This window comes from Rhinoraja longicauda, chromosome 18 (genome assembly GCF_053455715.1).
Source record: "Rhinoraja longicauda isolate Sanriku21f chromosome 18, sRhiLon1.1, whole genome shotgun sequence".
NCBI classification, from domain to species: Eukaryota; Metazoa; Chordata; class Chondrichthyes; order Rajiformes; family Arhynchobatidae; genus Rhinoraja; species Rhinoraja longicauda.
Window position 1 is genome coordinate 16,594,486 of NC_135970.1, and position 19,655 is coordinate 16,614,140.

The 19,655-nt window shown below is 40.4% G+C and overlaps 1 protein-coding gene across 1 annotated transcript in view; it reads left to right on the forward strand.

The window, feature by feature from the left end:
* ptprja (protein tyrosine phosphatase receptor type Ja) overlaps positions 1 to 19,655 on the forward strand; it is a 187,452-nt gene that overhangs the window by 33,140 nt on the left and 134,657 nt on the right. Inside the window, exons 2-3 of the mRNA XM_078414890.1 lie at positions 6,304 to 6,322; positions 16,686 to 16,952. Of these exons, the coding sequence (XP_078271016.1) occupies positions 6,304 to 6,322; positions 16,686 to 16,952 (286 nt within the window). The remainder of the gene's footprint in view (positions 1 to 6,303; positions 6,323 to 16,685; positions 16,953 to 19,655) is intronic.

The following is a 19,655-nucleotide window of genomic DNA, read 5'->3' on the forward strand; positions in this document are numbered from 1 at the left end:
AATGTACAAGGGTTGCCAGGTTTTGGCGTCATTAAGTGGTGAGGAACATTTGTGCCATTTTCCACTGTTATTATCCTTGGGGTGGAAGAGGCAGGTAGGATGCCACCATTGACCAGGAACTGAACCAATCACATTAATATTGTGGCTGTTTTTTGTTGTTGTACCATTTTATATTCATTTTCAAGAGCCGATTATTGGTGGCAGCCCATGAGGAGGCAATAAACAGCTTATGTGAACAACTGAGTCTTTCTGGAGAAAGTACTCCCACAGTGGCATCAGACATGGAGGTCCTGGATTTAGAGCCACTGTCATTGAAAGATGGGCAATGTATTTCCAAGTCAGGATAGTTGATGATACCGCTGCCATGTGCCTGCTGCCCTATGGTAATAGTGGTGGTTGGGAAATGTTGTTAGATTCTGGCAGAAAAATGGCAGATGGAGTTTAACCCTTATCAACATTGATGTACTGAGAGATCTTGGGGTCCAATTCCTTAACTCCCTGAAAATGGTAGCACAAGTAGATAGAGTGGTAAAGAGGACATAAGGCAAGCTTGCCTTCATTGTTCGGGACACTGAGTGTAAGTCAGAAAACAATAAAGCAGCTTTATAGGACTTTGGTTAGGTCGCATTTGGAGTATTGCATGCAGTTCTGCTCCTTGGGAAAGGGTGCAGAGGTGGTTTGCCAGAAGGATCCCTGGATTAGAGGGCATTAGCTACAGGGAGAGGTTGGACAGAAATGATCATTGATTCAAAACGGGATACTCAACACTGATTTAGATGAATATTGCTAGTGGATACAAATTTATCACTGTATACACTGAGGTACTATAATGAACGCAGGTCAGGCCCTGGGGTACAGTATTGGTGGGCAGAGGCCATGATAAAACAACTGAAGCTCTATTAAATCCCTCCCATCTAATCCCTCTGATATTGTATGGCTCCTGCTTTGAATTGACGTCCTTTTCCATTGCCAAATCCATTTTTGTCACACGAGTAATAGCTTGAAAGTTAAACCAGTAATGGTGAGTTTTGCATCATCCCAAAGGACAAAAGCAGATCTGCTAGTTGAATAGGTAACATTAAAAGAAAATCTTAAGCCCTGTTCTTTTCATCTTGTCAGCACAATAGTCTTCGTAGTTTCTTAGTGCTGTTCATCCTTTTGTTTGCAATATGTGATGTTGCTGAAGTGTTTTTTTTAATCAGCTATTATTTGGGAGGACCATATCTGTGCTTGTTTGGCATAATTTTATATATCTGATGTATTATTAAAGAGATTCAACAAAGCTAAATTTAAATATGAAAATGCTCAAAGTGATAATTAATTATCTCAGGACTGAGCTTTTTAAAAAAAAAACAGGGATTCGACTGAATTCACTGTGCTCCAAAACAATTATTTAGGCATTGCAAAAATAGCATGTCCTCTTCATAAAATCTCCAGCAAACATGTCATGTATTCTCTCCCTTTCTGACTGATAACATTTCTTATTAATTTTGCCGAGCTGAATAGATATCATGAGCATTGACTTTGTTGTGTGAACACTTTTAGATTTAATTTTAATGCTTTTGTATTAGAAGTTCCTTTATATATTGTAATAATCTCTGATGTGGTCTTCTCTCTTTGAACTACTTCTCAATGAATTGAGGATCTAAGGACATTGGTACAATTAACCCTGTTGAAGAATAGAGAAGTCAAGGCATAGGGATGTTCTCTTATTCTATCAATTATAAAACAGCTTCTTGTTTTAATTACGTGTGTTCCTTTTCTGGTTAGTGTGGTATGGAATAGATAACATTGTGCAGGAGCTGAGTCACTTCCTCGCATTTTTCCCAACACCAGTCTGTTGTGATAATGTGTGTGACATCTTGAATTCAGAGTATGAAGGGATTTTGTAATGTTTGTTTTAGTGCATTTGTTTTGTATTTGCTTCAGCAAAAAAGTTAATTTACAGACCCATAGTTGATCGAGAGGATTGTGTTCCTTTATTTAAAGGAGGGATATATATTTGCAATAGGCAGCTCAGAGGTTCACTAAATTGAAGATTTCCTTGAATGAGGAACGATTAGGTAGGTTGAACCTAAACTCGTGGAACTTTGGAAAAATGCAGTGCGAATTTACTGAAGTGTATAACATTCTGAGAGGACTTTACAGACGAGATGCCGAGAGAATGTTTTCTCTTGGGGAACAAGAAGGCATAAGACATTGTCATTTAAGATTGCATCAAAAGCGTTGTGCATTTTAAATAGTTCTCATGCCCCGGATAGAGGTGAAGGCCAACCCATCAAATACATAGACAATTTTTGTACCACACAAACAGCCAGGCTATGGGGAACAGCTAAGAAAATAGAGTTGAAGTTAAGATCAGACATCCCACAATCCTTTTGAATGGCAAAACAAACTCGAGGGGGCTGCATGGCTTCCCCTATTTTTTAATATTATGATCTTTTATGAACAATTGAATGGCAAGTGTTGTCCCACTTCCAAGAATGACGTGCCGAAAGATGCTTTACTGCCTTGAAGAGCTTTGAAGTCTATTCCCTGATTTTGTGCTCAAGCATCTGGAGATGGACTGGGACGCGGGATTTTCTGACCTGAGCACTAATTGGACACCTGAGCCAAGGTTACTTTGCAAGGATTTTATACCTGGAATTCACATAGTTTTAATCTCCCTGAAACTTATCCCTTTAATCCACCCTCTGATACTTACCTAGGCTTTCGCATTGATAGATCCATTGAGATTTTGGAAATCTGCTTTTTACGGGTAACACACAACATCCTTTCACTGCAACATTGACATTACTCACTGCACTTCATTACAGTTAGATTCTCCTGTATTAGTTACAGTGGGTTTTATTGTCTGTATTTCTCATCGGTTTTGTCAGTGACTAAAATGTATTTTGTTGGTCAATTGAAAAATAATTTGGTTTGAATGATCAATGACACGATGGCTGGTCCTTCTCAATGAATGTTTATTATACCCTCAGCTGTGGACTGCATTCCCATCTGAATTGTCCTTCCTAAAAAGGAGATGACTTGCCTTCATTTTTGATCTCAAATTAGGCAATAGGCTTCAAAGAGCGAATAGAAATATTCCCAATGCTAAAAAGCTTTATCTGTTTGTTCAGTATCTTGTTTTATTTTGAGTTGCCATTTTTTAATGAATTTAAATGCATGAAAGGCACTTACTTGGCAGTACGAAGCACCAACCCACTTGTTTTCGTAATCATCTTATTGTTGCTTACAATTTGAGGTTTATATATATCTTTCAGTTCTTTTGTTGCTACTTTTACCACCCAATAAGCTGTTTCCTATTTCATGTCTATTTTCCTCAGCTTTTGTTATTCCAAATTTTCTCCACTCACTGTGATGATAAAGTGTGAATTAATTCTGACCAGCTATCCTCAATTTTCTCTCTTAATTAACTACCTTTTGCATGGAGGCTTAGCCAGATTGGCATTAAACTTACGTGTTGTCATATAGAGAAAAGAAAGGAAATTATTAATATTTACAACAAACTTTTTTTCCCCTTGATTTTAAGCAAACATTACTTAAAACTTGCAAAGTAAAAAAAAATGGAAATGGTTCAGTTGATGCTGTACACATGAAGTGTAAAAACTAAAAGTTACCATTCACTCTGTAGGGTTCATAGTCCATCTACAGCATCCAAATATAAACAAATATTTATGACACCTAATGCGGAAATTTGCATTTTCAATGTAACCTAAGGGTTTAGATTTTGCTATCTGCACACTAAAGGAAATAAAAATGTTCCTGTTTCCATGTTCCATACACCTGTTATTTGCAAATAATACTACTTTGACTTTTATGGTTCACTGAGGTGATTTAATGGCAGTTTTTGGGACGATTTGGCTGTGGTAAGGAATAAAATACGTTTGCATCTTTAAAACTTCACAAATTGCTCTTCTGTATTCATTACTGCACTTTGAAATAACATCACTTGATTTTGCACCAATGATTCCTTTTATTTTGAATCGTTCCTTAGTGCTCCATTCGCCTTCAAGTGCAATGGTTGTCACGCTGGATCCAGTTTGTTAGGTGGACAAGCTTGGCAGCCAACAGAAACTGAATGATCAATCAGTTAAACTACTTTTAATGTGATCTTGGAGGGAGTTGTGTTAGGAGAGGTTTTCTACACCCTCAAATATTCCTGTGAAATCTTTCATATCTCTTTCAAAACAAATTATTTCAATATTCTATCTGAAAGGTAATATCTGTAACAGCTCCCAACATACAGGCCTGAGATGCTAGCCATAATTTAATTCCTATGATCTCAAATTTGGAAGTGTATGCTAAAATAATCTCAATTGGATGGATTTACTTTCACTTCCTTCCTGCTAAACCATGTTTACTTTGTTTACTTACAGCCAATTAATAATCATTGTTTTTGGAGATAAACTCCATGATTGTTCCTCATGATTATAAAATCATGTACCCCCAATCCACTTGCAGTATTTCTTCTGAGGTCATGCAGATTTATTGATCAGGCAAATGGTCAAAATTTACCTATGACAACAGGTCATGGCCAATAGTAATTTGAAATTTAAGGGACCCACATTCAAAACTTACTGGCCAATTTGCATGAGATTTGTTTGCAGTTTATATGCTGGAACTTCAAGAATTGTCCTTAAATTTGCTGGACTGCAAAGGGGAGAAAATCATCATTGTTATTTATCTCTTTCTACATATCAAATATGTCTACATATTATATAAGTCAGGGATAGCATTGGATTTTAAAGTTCTGAATGACATCTAGGCTAAAGAATTGCTATTTGAGTGCGTTGTGAGAGGCTGGCAAATGATACTTCAATAGGAATAAGCAATTGGAAACAATATTATTTGACTGTGTCGGATGCCTTAGCAGCTTTTTCCATCAAATAACTTTAGCGTGCTGGAATATAAGTATTCTCATAAAATATTAGTTGACTATGGTCTCATGACTGTAACTTGAAGAGCCAGCGTATTTCAGCGGGACCTTCATATATTTATGTATAAATCAATTTTATAATGCTGGAGTAACTCAGCAGGCCAGGCAGCATCTCAGGAGAGAAGGAATGGGCGACGTTTCGGGTCGAGACCCTTCTTCAGACGTCTGAAGAAGGGTCTCGACCCGAAACGTCGCCCATTCCTTTTCTCCTGAGATGCTGCCTGACCTGCTGAGTTACTCCAGCATTTTGTGAATAAATACCTTCGATTTGTACCAGCATCTGCAGTTATTTTCTTATATTATATAATCAATTTTATAACATCAGAGCTGGCCACAGCACAGATTGAGAGCATTCTGGCATCCCATTTTCCCTTTGCACTTGCTCAGATGCAAATTATTTTCATTTCTCCAGTTTCCTGCTTAATTAGAACTTCTTCACCATAGATTAGAGTTTCCAACCTTTGCTGAAAGTTTTTTTGATGGCTTCTTTATTTCAAAAATTCATTCCACTGGGCATGTTGTGAGGTAAACTCTGATCAACTAGCATCATGTGCAAAGGATCAATGGCTGTGAAGCAGAAGTTGAGTTCCTCAGCTCTGATCCACCATCACTGTACAGTCAAACACAGTGGTTCCAAGTCAACAAAATGGAAGCAGTGGTAAGGGAACAATAATAAAGGTTCCTTGACTATCTGGCAGTTTGATTGTTAATGAACCACATGATCAGCAAAGTGAAAAGCAAAGAACTGCAGATCTGAACATTTAAAATGTAAGTGGCAAATGCTAAGGTTACTCAGCAGGTCAGGCAGCTTTTATGGATTTTTTTTTCGTTTCTGACAAAGGGTGTCAGACCTGAAATGTTTTAAATTTTCTCTTTCCACAGATGCTTGGGGAATCTCAAATAGTAGAGGGATTAGCTTTAAGATGAGAGGGGAACAGTTTTTAAAAGGGATGTGTAAGGTAAGTTTTTACACAGGTAGTGGTAGGTGGCATCGCTGGGCGGCACGGACTTGGAGGGCCGAAAAGGCCTGTTTCCGGCTGTATATATATGATATGATATGATATGATCTGAGAGGCTTTTAGATCGACATATGAATTATTATAGCAGATCTTTGTGTCCTCAAGGGAAGGAAATCTGCCACACTTTATGACCAAAGATCCACACCAATGCATTGTAACTGAAATTGCCCCAAATGTGAAATGACCTGGTAAACCATTGTTCATGAGCAATTAGTATTTATGGATGGGCAGTAATGGATGTCCACGTCCTATAAGGGATCAAATAATCTTGTACCATCTGGCAAAGAATTGGTGGAGGAGGAAAGTTGATATTTTTCTAATGTGTTTTTTCCCCCTTTTTAGAGCATCATCACTTCTGAATGTAAGTATTTGTTTTATTATATATAAAATAATGAATTATACCTATTAGTCTATTGATTCCAGTACGTATGCAATAATATTTGGGGGTGGGAGCTCAAACTGACAAATGGCCAAAACACATTGAGAGGATTCTCTTTTCATAGGAAAAGAAATACTCTTCATTTCCACAATATTTCTGCACCTACTAATTGGTTCACTGTTCCCTTGACTAACTAAGCATCTTTATTTTCATTAAAACCAAGGATCTTTGGCCCTAGTAATTTTCCCTGGCAACGTCCTCCTCTCCACTATCTCCAGAATCACAGAAAGCAGATATGCCAGACAACTGGTGCTCTCTTTCACAGAATTCTCTGCCTCAGAAGGCAGTGGAGGCCAGTTCGTTGGATGCTTTCAAGAGAGAGCTGGATAGAGCTCTTAAGGATAGCGGAGTGAGGGGGTATGGGGAGAAGGCAGGAACGGGGTACTGATTGATAGTGATCAGCCATGATCGCATTGAATGGCGGTGCTGGCTCGAAGGGCTGAATGGCCTACTCCTGCACCTATTGTCTATTGTCCACAGGTGTCCTGAGGTCATTGACCGAAATCTCCTTAGTTGGCCAGGATTGTCCTAGAACGCAGTAAGCCCAAGATTTCTTTGTTGTTCTTGCAGTAGGCCATCTTGAACTTATTTTTTTAATCATATTCAGGATCTTGAGAAACTCGTGAGTGATTCTGTCACTAAAGTTAGGACCAACCTTTATCTGTGTCTTCCCCTCAATAATTTTGTCAAACATTTGTGATTCCTTCCAGTTCACGCTCAGGCTATTTATCTTCCTCTAATCTCTCCCTCTCCTTTTCAGCTTGTCTTGTTCAGGAGACATAATTTCTGCTCATTTAGCCCAATTTCCTGTATACTGCTAACTTCCCTTTCTGGTTCCTGGGTTGCCAAATGTTCCCAAAGGTTTGCTCTCACCTTTGATATTGTCTGCCTCTTCAAAACTCTTGTAATCAAATGCATCCTCATAAATCAACCCATGGCCCCTTCACCCCTGCAAACTGCTCCATTGCCCCCATCCTCCTTTGTTTTCTTATCTGTAAACATGTAACATCCCAAATTCATTTTGATCTTTTTTGGTACTCTTGGTTTTAATCAGTCCAGTTGTTCTTCTGCCTTGTCGCGCAGCAAGGAAGCTTATTTGCAGAGTCTTTGATGACATTCTCAATGATTATGACAGTCAGTTCTCATCCTCCTGAAGAAAACCCCCCCGCAAATGCTGGAATTGTGAGTGTAAAACAAACAGCTGGAGGAAGTCAGTGCGTCAGGGAGCATCTGTGGAGGGAAGTGGACAGATGATGTTTTGTGTCCCGACCCACTGAATTCCTCTATCAATTTATTTTTTAACTCATCATCCTTGTCATGGTGTGTCATGTTATCCTCCTCTGGCACGTTTCAGTCTGAAGAAGGGTCCTGACCCAAAACCATCTGTCACCCATCCTTTTTCTCCAGTGATGCTGCTTGACCCGCTGAGTTACTCCAGTACTTTGTGTTGATCTATATTATCCAGCTAAATGGGTTCATGTTAACTTGGATCCATTTTAATAAAGTCATCTTCAGCTGAAATCCACCCCTATACCTTTGTTACCTTGACGAGTCCTGTTTACATCTGGCCAATCTCCCTTTACAGTCGTTGTCTATTTCCTAATTTGCAATTGCCTACCACCCCCTTGTGGCTGACCTATTAAACCAAGGCTCCATTTCTTACCACTTTCAGCCACTTTCCAAATTCCTCCATTGTTTTCTTCCTCTCGGTCTCTGTGATCACCTTCAACTCATTGCCCTCCAGGATGATTGTGCTCTTCAAGTTCTGCTCTGTTGATCATCCTAGAGTTGCGAATTGTCTACAATTAGCAATCTTGCCTTCAGCTGCAAAACTACCAGTCAAGAATCCTCTTTGTTAATCTCTCTGCCTTGTACCTCATTTTCCACATTTGAGATGCTTCTTAAATCCCTTTTCTTTTGACCAAGCTTTTGATTATCTGCCCTAATGTGTTGATATAAATATTTGATGAAGCACTCTGGTATGCTTCATTATGTTTAAAGTGCTTTAGATTAAGTTTTTATCTAACTTATGTCCATCAGTCTCATGAAGTTCTTTCATGTTCTTTCATTTTTGTCAAATTTTTGGGCCTTACATTTTGCAGGTTACAGAGAATTTTGGGTATCAAAGGAGGTGGGAAATGTTATAAATTTTACAGAATTTTAAGCGATTCAGCAGCTATTGAAGGGGTTAAGAGGACCAGAATTAGCAGTCAGTTCCAAAAGATGGTCAACCTCATAATTATGGCCAAATTGTGCTAGATGTGAACTTTGGACCTATTACTCCTCAGCCTTTCATTGTTAAGTATGTCCCAGAATTGCACTGATCTGCTATAAGTTTGGGACCAGCAATGGATGTTAGTGCAAGTGTCACACAGTTGCAGAGCCCAAACCTGCTGGGATTCCTGGGATTCCTGGGATAGCAGCTCTTTTTCCCTTATTACAGTCTAACAATTGGAATGGGTGAGATTTATTTGAATAGGGTGACATTGCAAGGGGATGAAGCGGAAAAAGTCAAGATATTCCTCATACTTGATTTAATGTTTTTAATGTTCATTATGTTTTAAAACATGTTTTAATCAATTTCCTTATTTAACATTTTTTTAATTATTGACAGCATTTTAATAGTCTTCAAGTGTCTGAGTATTAGAGACATGTTTATAAACAATGAAAATGCCTCATTGATAGGAGGTGGGGTGCGGGTCTTGTCTCAGGGTTTTTTAGAGGCAGGGCCTTGGTGGTTCATTTGTAAGCTGCTGCTGAGGCTTCATGATGCCCTGACACTAGACTGCCATCTCGTCTGCCCTCCACATTCAGCCTAGGAACGTGCAAACAGAAACTACAAGCCAGGGGCAGCAGGCCAAATCCAGCTTGACAGCCCATAATTTCTAGTTTTTAACTTTCCCTTTGCACCTTTGAAGATTCAATTGAAATACCTGCAGTTGCTGACCCAAGGTGCTACACAGAAAATAAAGTATTTCTGGGAGCGGGAGCACTCAGAGCCCACATGCCATGGTGCACTGATAGGCTGGGAGACGCCTTCCAGTAGATTATCCCCAGGACTATACCTGTTTGTATTATTTCTACGCTGCTATAGAAATGCAAGGTTTTTTTTTTAGTATTGTTTTTGTTGTTAAAATAACTCTGCCACATTTAGGATAGATCTGAAGAAGGGTCCCGACTTGAATCGTTGATCCATTCCCTTCCACAATGCTGCCTGACCCGCTGAGTTCCTCCAGCAATTTGTTGTTTTCTTTGGCTTAAGATTATCGCATCTACAGTTTCTTGTGTCTCTATGATGGGTATTCCTCTGACAATCATCTCCTTGCAATCTCCCTCATGTTTTTTTGGTGAGGATATCAAAATTTAATACTTTTTCAGAAATAACTGGTGCTGGAAACAGCTTTGTGTTATAGTATGTTCACAGCAGCATGACCCAGGAATGGAACACTAGCACCACCTTGTGATCTGAAACAGAAGGTGCTTCCAGCACAGAACCTCTAATCCACTTCAGTCTCCCAGCAGATGAACTGAAAATCTTCAATGAGATCATGCCTGTTAAAGCTTGTTAAACTTCTCATCATGTTTTAAATCCATCTAATATTCAGTCCCATTACCATGTATTATATATTTTTTTAATGTGGTAAATTTGCAGTTCTGTGGAAGCTTATGCCATCAATCAGAGTTAATAGATGTGAATAATACAAACCAAGTACATTATTTTTTTATATGGCTGTTCACCTTCAAATGCACACAACTCGCCTTGAATTAAACAGCAGCTAAATGTTGAGAGTCCTGAGCTCATCAGACATCCCCAGGGCCTAAAATCCATTGATTTTAATTAAGAAGTCCATGTGGTCCCTTAAGTTCACCATGCCAACAGATATTTTTTCTCATTCTGGTGTAATGAAAATTAAGACGACTTAAAAAAAAATAGGACTATTAATCAATCTTAGTTACCGTACTCACTAAAATAATAAGAAAGCAAATAATTTCATTGTGGCTTTGTTGTGCTGCGTGATTGTTCGGAGGGCATGGCTGCTGCAATACAGTCACCAAGACCCCCACCGTCAACATCCTTGGGATCACCATTGAGCAGAAACACGATGGAAAGGTTATATTCATATTTTGATTATACAAACAACTCAGAGGCTAGGTATCCCTTTGCTAAGGAATCCTGATACCCCAAGGCCTTTTCACCATCTACAAGGCACATCAAGAGAATGGTGGAAGAGTCAGCACTTGCCTAGATAAGTGGTTTCAATAACTCAACACCTTCCAAGACAAATTAGAGTAAAACAATAATCCAGTACCTTTGGGACTTTGATCGTGCAAGACTTGCAGACTTTCTATTGGATGCGACTCCTATTAAAAGCTGAACACACTTTTATTTCACTCTTTTGAAGTTTGATCAATTTTCCCCTCAACCCGGTGAGATTAAATGAAGTACAAAATATGCAAGCACTCTGGATCCTGCCTCTGACCAAAATGTACTCCTGTTCCTGAGTCTGACACAGTCTGTGCTCTGGCCACACACTTGGCTTGCATTCTGGACCACCGGCTCAGATAATGGGCTAATGTGCCTGATGCCCGGAGTTTACTACGGATAATTGCGCCTGCATTGAAGTGCGCCTGCGCTGCCGTAGCAGCTGCGGCTTGCCTGCAGTCCGTTTGTCTTTTGTGTTTTTTGTTGTTTTTTGTCTTAATTGTAGTTTAGATATGATGTAGTGTTTTTTGTGGTTGTGTGTTATGTGTGTGGTGGGGGGGGGGGGGGGGGGGGGGGGGAGACTGTAAAATTGTCGCTTCCGAACGGAGATGCAACCTTTTTTTTCTGGGTTGTGTCTCCGTTCCCGCTGCGGCCTACCATCGGCCAAACACCTGGAGCTGGCGGCCTCCACCTGGGACCACCTGGGCTCTGGTTCGCAGAACCCGCGGACCGGACTTACCATCTGCGGAACTGGCTGCCTTCAGAGGCTGTGGTTGCGCTGCGGGCGTGGCTGCGACTCGTCTCTGGAGGCTACTTCGGCCGCAGGCCGCTTGGACGTCCGAAGCTCGCAGGCCGCTGGGTGGGGGCTGACATCGGGAACTCCAGCAGCGCGGGGCTTGGGTCGGCCCGCCACGGACCTTTCACCGTCCGGCACGGCCTGGAACAGGCTGCAGGATTTTCTCTGCCCGGCGGGGGCTTCAATGTCGGGAGCCCCGACCGCCCCGACGTGGCAAGTTCAACAGCCTGACCGCAGGAGAAGACGGCAGGGGAAGAGAAAAGACATTCTGGCCTTCCATCACAGTGAGGAGGTGACTGGAGGAGACTCACTGCGATGGATGTTTCTTTTTGTTTGGTGTTGGTTTATGATTGTTTGTGTTATTGCTTATTTTTATTGGTCTTATTGTTGGACTGTAGGTAATCTTTCATTTCACTGCACATTTATGTGTATGTGACAAATAAATTGACTATTGACCATTGAATTTGACTTTCTTCAGGTGAGTTTCAGGTAACTGGAGACTCTGGACTTTGAGGATTGCTTCCCATATTTCAGGAGTTAGCAAGGGCAGACATCGAAGACACAATGTACCATCTCATCCAATGCGCCACCACAGATTTTTGGTCACCTGAGAAACCAATTTCTCAAACTCAATACCAAGCATCTTGAAAGGCATGAGGCACTTCGAGCCTTTCTGATAGGGCATGTGGAGGCATTATTTCTCATCTACTTATTTATGTTTTGCTTTCTTTTCTCCTGCGTCATCACCCCTTTATTGTTATTTGATCTCTTACTTTCCACCCCTATGATGGACCTATTTAATTCCCCTCCTCTTAATCCTCCTGCCCCTCTCCCCTGAATATTAGAATAAACGCAGCAAATGCAACTTTGCTGAAATACTGTACTCCAAATAAGCAGGTATCTTTTGTTATTTGTCACCAAGGTGTTGTGTGGACATGCAAGGGCTGTTTATCCTGAGCCACCAGCAATAAGTTGGAGATCAAGTGCCCATTTCATTCAACCCCAGTCTTGTGAGTGGGAATAGTTTATTTCAAAATAATCGGAGGGAAGCCAAAATTAAAATGAGAGATAAAGAAAGCATCTGAGAAAAGATAAGCAACAGACATAAATGAGAATCCGAAAGTGTTCCATGAATAAATGGCAAAAGGACAGTGCATGGATTTATGGATCCATTTAGCACAAAAATGGGAGCTTGCACATGAATGCTAAAGGGGAGTGTCATGGTACTAAATGCATACAAAGCACTTGTCTTCTCAAGGAGGGAGGGTGCCTCCAGATTAATAGTGAATGAGGAGACGTCTGAGACACTGAATACATTAAGAATTGATAACATGTCATCATGAATTATGGAATGCACATTTAAGGAAAGTACAAGAGGAAATTGAAGAGACACTAACCATGATCATTCAATGCTCTTTGGATATGAGGCAAGTGCCAGAGGATTGGAGAGTGGCAAATGGATTAATGAATTCAAGCCAGCATAGATTTGTTCGTGGTAAAACATCATGGTAGAATTTTATCGATGAGTGTATTGCAGATGATGTGCTCATTGTGGGTTTTTGATAAGGTGCCACATAATACATTTATCTACAAAGTAGAAGCACGTGACATAAAAAAAGGAGGACACAGACACATTAGAGTATGAATATTAAGTTGACTAGTACACAGCAGAGTGTATTGGTGAATGGTCTTTGGGCCATTGATTTTCTTTCATCCATATTAAGGACCAGGAGTGCAGATCCAAATTTTTTAATTTGCAGATGATACAAAATGCGTTATCAAGGAATCTAAGTGGGTGCAGTATCTGAGGAAATGTGGAAATCATTTTAAGTGACAGGTTAAGAAAACAGCTAAAATGACATCGGCAAATTTGGGCTTTGTCAATTTTTAAAAGTGAGGAAGTTATTTTGAACCTTCATAAAATACAGGTCTGCCCTCAACTGAAGTATTATATTCAATTTTAGTTACCACATTATAAGAAATGTGTGAGGGCATCAGAGAGGTAGTGATTGAGGGATCAATCAAGGACTAGTGTTCGTGGGTATAAAATAAAGAGAAAGAGAATTGAATGTGACATGGAAATGGTGGCTGGTAGGGGCGATGTTGAATTGTCTATGTTTTACAAACTGTCTCAACCTGCCCTGCCACTTTCAATTATTTTCAGACATCAGGTCCCACTGTTCTGACACCCTTTTATAGACAATAGGTGCAGGAGGAGGCCATTCGGCCCTTCGAGCCAGCATCGCCATTCAATGTGATTATGGCTGATCATTCTCAATCAGTACCCCGTTCCTGCCTTCTCCCCATACCCCCTGACTCCGCTATCCTTAAGAGCTCTATCTAGCTCTCTCTTGAATACATTCAGAGAATTGGCCTCCACTGCCTTCTGAGGCAGAGAATTTCACAGATTTACAACTCTCTGACTGAAAAAGTTTTTCCTCATCTCAGTTCTAAATGGCCTACCCCTTATTCTTAAACTGTGGCCCCTTGTTCTGGACTCCCCCAACATTGGGAACATATTTCCTGCCTCTAACGTGTCCAATCCCTTAATAATCTTATACATTTCGATAAGATCTCCTCTCATCCTTCTAAATTCCGGTGTATACAAGCCTAGTCGATCCAGTCTTTCAACATACGACAGTCCCGCCATTCCGGGAATTAACCTAGTAAATCTACGCTGCACGCCCTCAATAGCAAGAATATCCTTCCTCAAATTTGGAGACCAAAACTGCACACAGTACTCCAGGTGCGGTCCCACTAGGGCCCTGTACAACTGCAGAAGGACCTCTTTGCTCCTATACTTAACTCCTCTTGTTATGAAGGCCAACATTCCATTGGCTTTCTTCACTGCCTGCTGCACCTGCATGCTTCCTTTCAGTGACTGATGCACTAGGACACCCAGATCTCGTTGTACGCCCCCTTTTCCTAACTTGACACGATTCAGATAATACTCTGCCTTCCTATTCTTACCACCAAAGTGGATAACCTCACACTTATCCACAATAAACTGCATCTGCCATGCATCCGCCCACTCACACAACCTGTCCAAGTCACCCTGCAACCTCATAGCATCTTCTTCACAGTTCACACTACCACCCAGCTTTGTATCATCTGCAAATTTGCTAATGGTACTTTTAATCCCTTCATCCAAGTCATTAATGTATATTGTAAATAGCTGCGGTCCCAGCACCGAGCCTTGCGGTACCCCACTAGTTACTGCCTGCCATTCTGAAAGGGACCCATTTATCCCCACTCTTTGCTTTCTGTCTGTCAATCAATTTTCTATCCATGTCAGTACTCTAGCTCCAATACCACGTGCTCTAATTTTGCCCATTAATCTTCTATGTGGAACCTTGTCGAAGGCTTTCTGAAAGTCAAGGTACTCCACATCCACCGGTTCTCCGCTGTCAATTTTCCTAGTTACATCCTCAAAGAATTACAGAAGATTAGTCAAGCATGATTTCCCCTTCGTAAATCCATGCTGACTCGGAACGATCCTGTTACTACTATCCAAATGCTCCGCAATTTCGTCTTTTATAATTGACTCCAGCATCTTCCCCACCACTGATGTAAGACTAACTGGTCTATAATTTCCTGTTTTCTCTCTCCCTCCTTTCTTAAAGTGGGACAATATTAGCTACCCTCCAATCCACAGGAACTGATCCTGAATCTATAGAACATTGGAAAATGATCACCAATGCGTCCACAATTTCAAGCGCCACCTCCTTAAGCGGTAGAGTTGCTGCTTTACAGCGAATGCAGCGCCGGAGACTCAGGTTCGATCCTGACTACGGGTGCTGCACTGTAAGGAGTTTGTACGTTCTCCCCGTGACCTGCGTGGGTTTTCTCCGAGATCTTCGGTTTCCTCCCACACTCCAAAGACGTACAGGTATGTAGGTTAATTGGCTGGGTAAATGTAAAAATTGTCCCTAGTGGGTGTAGGATAGTGTTAATGTACGGGGATCACTGGGCGGCACGGACTTGGAGGGCCGAAAAGGCCTGTTTCCGGCTGTATATATATGATATGATATACTCTGGGATGCAGACCATCAGGCCCTAGGGATTTATCAGCCTTCAGTCCCATCAGTCTACCCAACACCATTTCCTGCCTAATGTGGATTTTGGAATAATATCTATGCTTCTGTATTGCCTCTTCTCATTCTCCCCACCAAAATATATCAACTCACATTTCTCATGTCAAACTCGTATCATTGACCGCCTACTAGCCTTCACTCTGCCAGTATGTAGAAGTACAAGGGAGTGCAATCTTTCATCTTCCTACAAAACTGATGCAGGGTCTGGACCACAATCGCCAACTTACACCGTATTGCTGCCATGAATACTGCATGACCCATTGAGTTCTTAAAGAAGTCTGTGGAGTTTTTTTCTACTTTATTTCTCAGCTATGCCAGTGGGAAGACCTCGATGAGGGAGATTAAATCATATCAAGGCAAAGTTATTTAGGTACAAGTAAAAATATAAGAAGGTAAAAGACTTGGTAAAAATCAAATTATTTGTAAGTATGAGAAATACAGTTGACCGCGTCATATTGAGTGTAGGCTATTTATGGAATGTCATGAAATTCCAACACTTGTAAAAGTTGGTCAGTTGATTTATTGGTTAGGAAATATGTTGGAGCTGTTGCAGTAGCACTCGCTACAATGCTTGGTTAATATTTTGATGGTTATGTCATCTTGTTGGTTATGAACTCACTGAGTTGTTTTGCATCACCATTTTTGAAGGGAATGTCGCAAGGGAATGTCGCAAGGGAATGTCGCAAGGGAATGTCGCAAGGGAATGTCGCAAGGGAATGTCGCAAGGGAATGTCGCAAGGGAATGTCGCAAGGGAATGTCGCAAGGGAATGTCGCAAGGGAATGTCGCAAGGGAATGTCGCAAGGGAATGTCGCAAGGGAATGTCGCAAGGGAATGTCGCAAGGGAATGTGCTCATTGCTCAGTTTTTCTGGTTCATGGGATTGAGATAAAACTTTGAGTGCAGGAAGCAGTTGATCAACATATTGAATTGTCAATCATGAAATTGTTGGTCTACATCCGCCCTATTGCATGAGATGTTGACTGTATAAATACAGTAATCAGCCGAGCATGATTTCTGTTCTAAAAGACAGAATCGTCTGCTTTGCCAATCATGTTTGTCTGGAATTTATGTGTTAGTAAGGTGAACAATGGGATGAGAACATTTTGCAAAATAAAATGGGCTTGAAGCATTCACTTGCATTTTATGCTTTCAATTAATGTGTAAAATATCCACTATTTTGTTTCACACAGCTGTTCCCAAGCCTGGAGAAATAGTGGTATTGAACATTACCAACGATTCCATCTCTCTGGAGTGGGGTCAGCCTTCAAATGTGAACAACACTCAATACAATTTCAACGTTACTTACAATTCTGATGATGAAAGAAAGACCATAACAACAGAAAATAACTCCATTAAGTTAAACAGCTTAGCGTCAGGAACCAGTTACACTGTCAAGGTGGTGACGATCAATGTTAATGATACAGCAAGTGATCCTGTAGTTAAAAATATTTTTACAGGTAAGCAAACAGGTTGGTTTGAGTTTTCATTGAGTTGAAGGTGTAATTTGCAACTCAGGCTGCAAAAGTTGACAGAGGGAAAATAATATCTAACTTTTAATGCAAGCTCATTGGCATGATCCTGAATGCATAATCTCTCTGAAAGTGGGGGTTTATGTGGTCAGGATGGTGAAGAAGGCATGTGGTATATTTGCTTCATTGAGATAAGGTAGTGACTCCAAAAGTCAGGACATCGTATTAGTCATTGGTGAGACCACACTTGGAGTACTGTGCAGTTCTAGTCACCCAGCCATAGGAATGATGCCATTAAGTTAGAAAGGTTGCAGAAGAGATTTGCCAGAATGCCACCGGGACGTGGGCTTGAGCTGCAGGGAGAGGCTTGGTAGGCGTGGACTGTGGAGCGTAGGATACTGTGGGGTGGCCTAACTGAAGTATACAAAATCATGAGAGTCATGGATAAAATGAATGCTCACAGTATTTTTCCCAGGGTAGTGGACTCTAAAACTAGAGGGCATAGGTTAGAGGTTGGAGGAGAGATGTAAGGGGGACCTCTGGCATTGTTTTCACTCGGAGGGTAGTCTGTATCTTGTATGAGCTGTCACAGGAAGCTATGGAAGTGGATACAATTGCGACTTTCAAAAGACATCTGGCAGGTGTATGAATAAGAACAGTTTAGAGGGATGTCGGCCAAAATGCAGGCAAATGAGATGCCTTCGTAGGCGTAGATGAGTTATGTTTCATGCGGAAGAACACTGACTCCCATAGCATCAGCACATTCAAGCAGGGAATCGTTGTGAATTTTGTGCCTGGAATTATGTAAATGTGAATTCAAAGTGCCAGTGGGATAATAAAAAAGACATAAAAGGGGAAAAAATACTTCCCAGATAAAATAGAGGCTCCAAGGGAAGTAGCTTGTTGCTTTCTATTTAAATTGATGTGTTCTGCAAAAAAAGAGTTGCACCTTTAGTCGATTGCTGTTCATGTGTCTACGGGTGTTTATGCACCCGAGAGTCTGGGTGTTATATGACGAGATCCCCCTTATGCCAAGCAGTGGAACCTGGGGTATTTCCAGTTTATCAGCTGTAACAGTTTTCAGTACTGATAAGGTGATTTCAGTACAAAGTTACGGGGACAAAATGTACGTACTATTTACATTTAAATATATATATTTCTTTTGTTTCTGCCCTGTTAATACTGTTCAGTTTGTACCCACTTTGTTGTAATTATGCAACGTGGACGCAATCCATGTTTCATTGCTTTGAACTCACTAGTTAGTGTAATGATTGACTTTCTTGCAATTCCATTGTTAAATATTTGACACCATTACATATTGGCTGAGTGGATAATGGAATACCTAGTAAAAAAGCGTACCTTTCCAACCCACTGCCAGCTGCCTTGTGCAACATCAATTAATGTCAAGCTGAAATAATTCTGACCTAGTTCGAACAGAAAATGCGGATATGTACTTCAGTTATTAGTTATATCAATAAATGACACACGTGACTTAGAATTGAACCACTTTTTATATATCGATCAATTTTGAGAAACAGACTGCTGTGGCTGCAGTTTCATCAAGATATAAAAGAGAATATTTTGCAAATTTTTAATAATTATATGTGTGGTGTATTCTAAGCATGACTCATGCTGATGCAAAATTGGATTGAGTTCCCATTGGCTACATCTTTAAAATGGCTTGATATTGTTTGGTAAGTTTTGATTTGTTTTTCATTCGTGACGAAAGCCAAAATTACTGCAATAAATAACTGATTCACTTAAAAAAAAAACTATCACAACATTTCACTATTGAAACATGCTGCACAATTTCTCTGTTTCCCCTTTCTTTATAAAAGAACAAAGTTCAGGGACTGCAATGAATGATTCCCCTAAGCCAATAAAAGCCTGAGAATTAGGGCTCAGAATCTATCAACATTGTTGAAAAATCTCGAGCACAATAGTAACTGGAATGTGAAGGTGGGAGGAGTAAAATAGTTAACATGTTTAAAGTGTCATTCAAGTAACAACACATCATTATTGCACTTAGAGTGGGTAGGTGTTTGTGAATCTTGCCTACAGCTTAACATGAGATGTTTTTATAATATTTTGGATACAGTAGAAGGAATGCCCATTCATTGAAGATTACTTCAGCTGTGAAAATGTACATCATTCTTGAGCAACATAACTAAACATTCCACAAATATAATCCCATTTACCAGTGTAGATAAAGAGGATAGTTTCACTTAGATCTTTGAAAAGATGGAAATCAACTGCCAAGTGAGGAGTGAAAAATCTGTTAAGGCATCTGTATATGGTTGGTTACCCACTTCCACACAGGGTCTTTGGACATGATATAGTAATGCTTAATTTCTGATACCTAGCAAGCTCATGATATTTCTTAATTTGGTACAAGAGTCAGGCTTATTTATAAACCTAAAATCAAAAGCAACCAATTGATGAATAAAAGGTTATTAAATGTTTGAAGATTCCTCGTGTTATTTTATATATTGAAACCCTAAAGGAGTTATTTGGCCATGTAAGCATCTTAGAGTCCTGCAGTATGGAAACTGGCCTTTTGGCCTGACCAGCTCATGCCGACCATGGTGGCCTATCCATGCTAGTCCCACGTCCCCACGATTGGCCTATATCCTGATAAATGGTTCCAATCCATGTAGCTGTCCAAATGCCTTTTAAATGCTGTTATGGTAC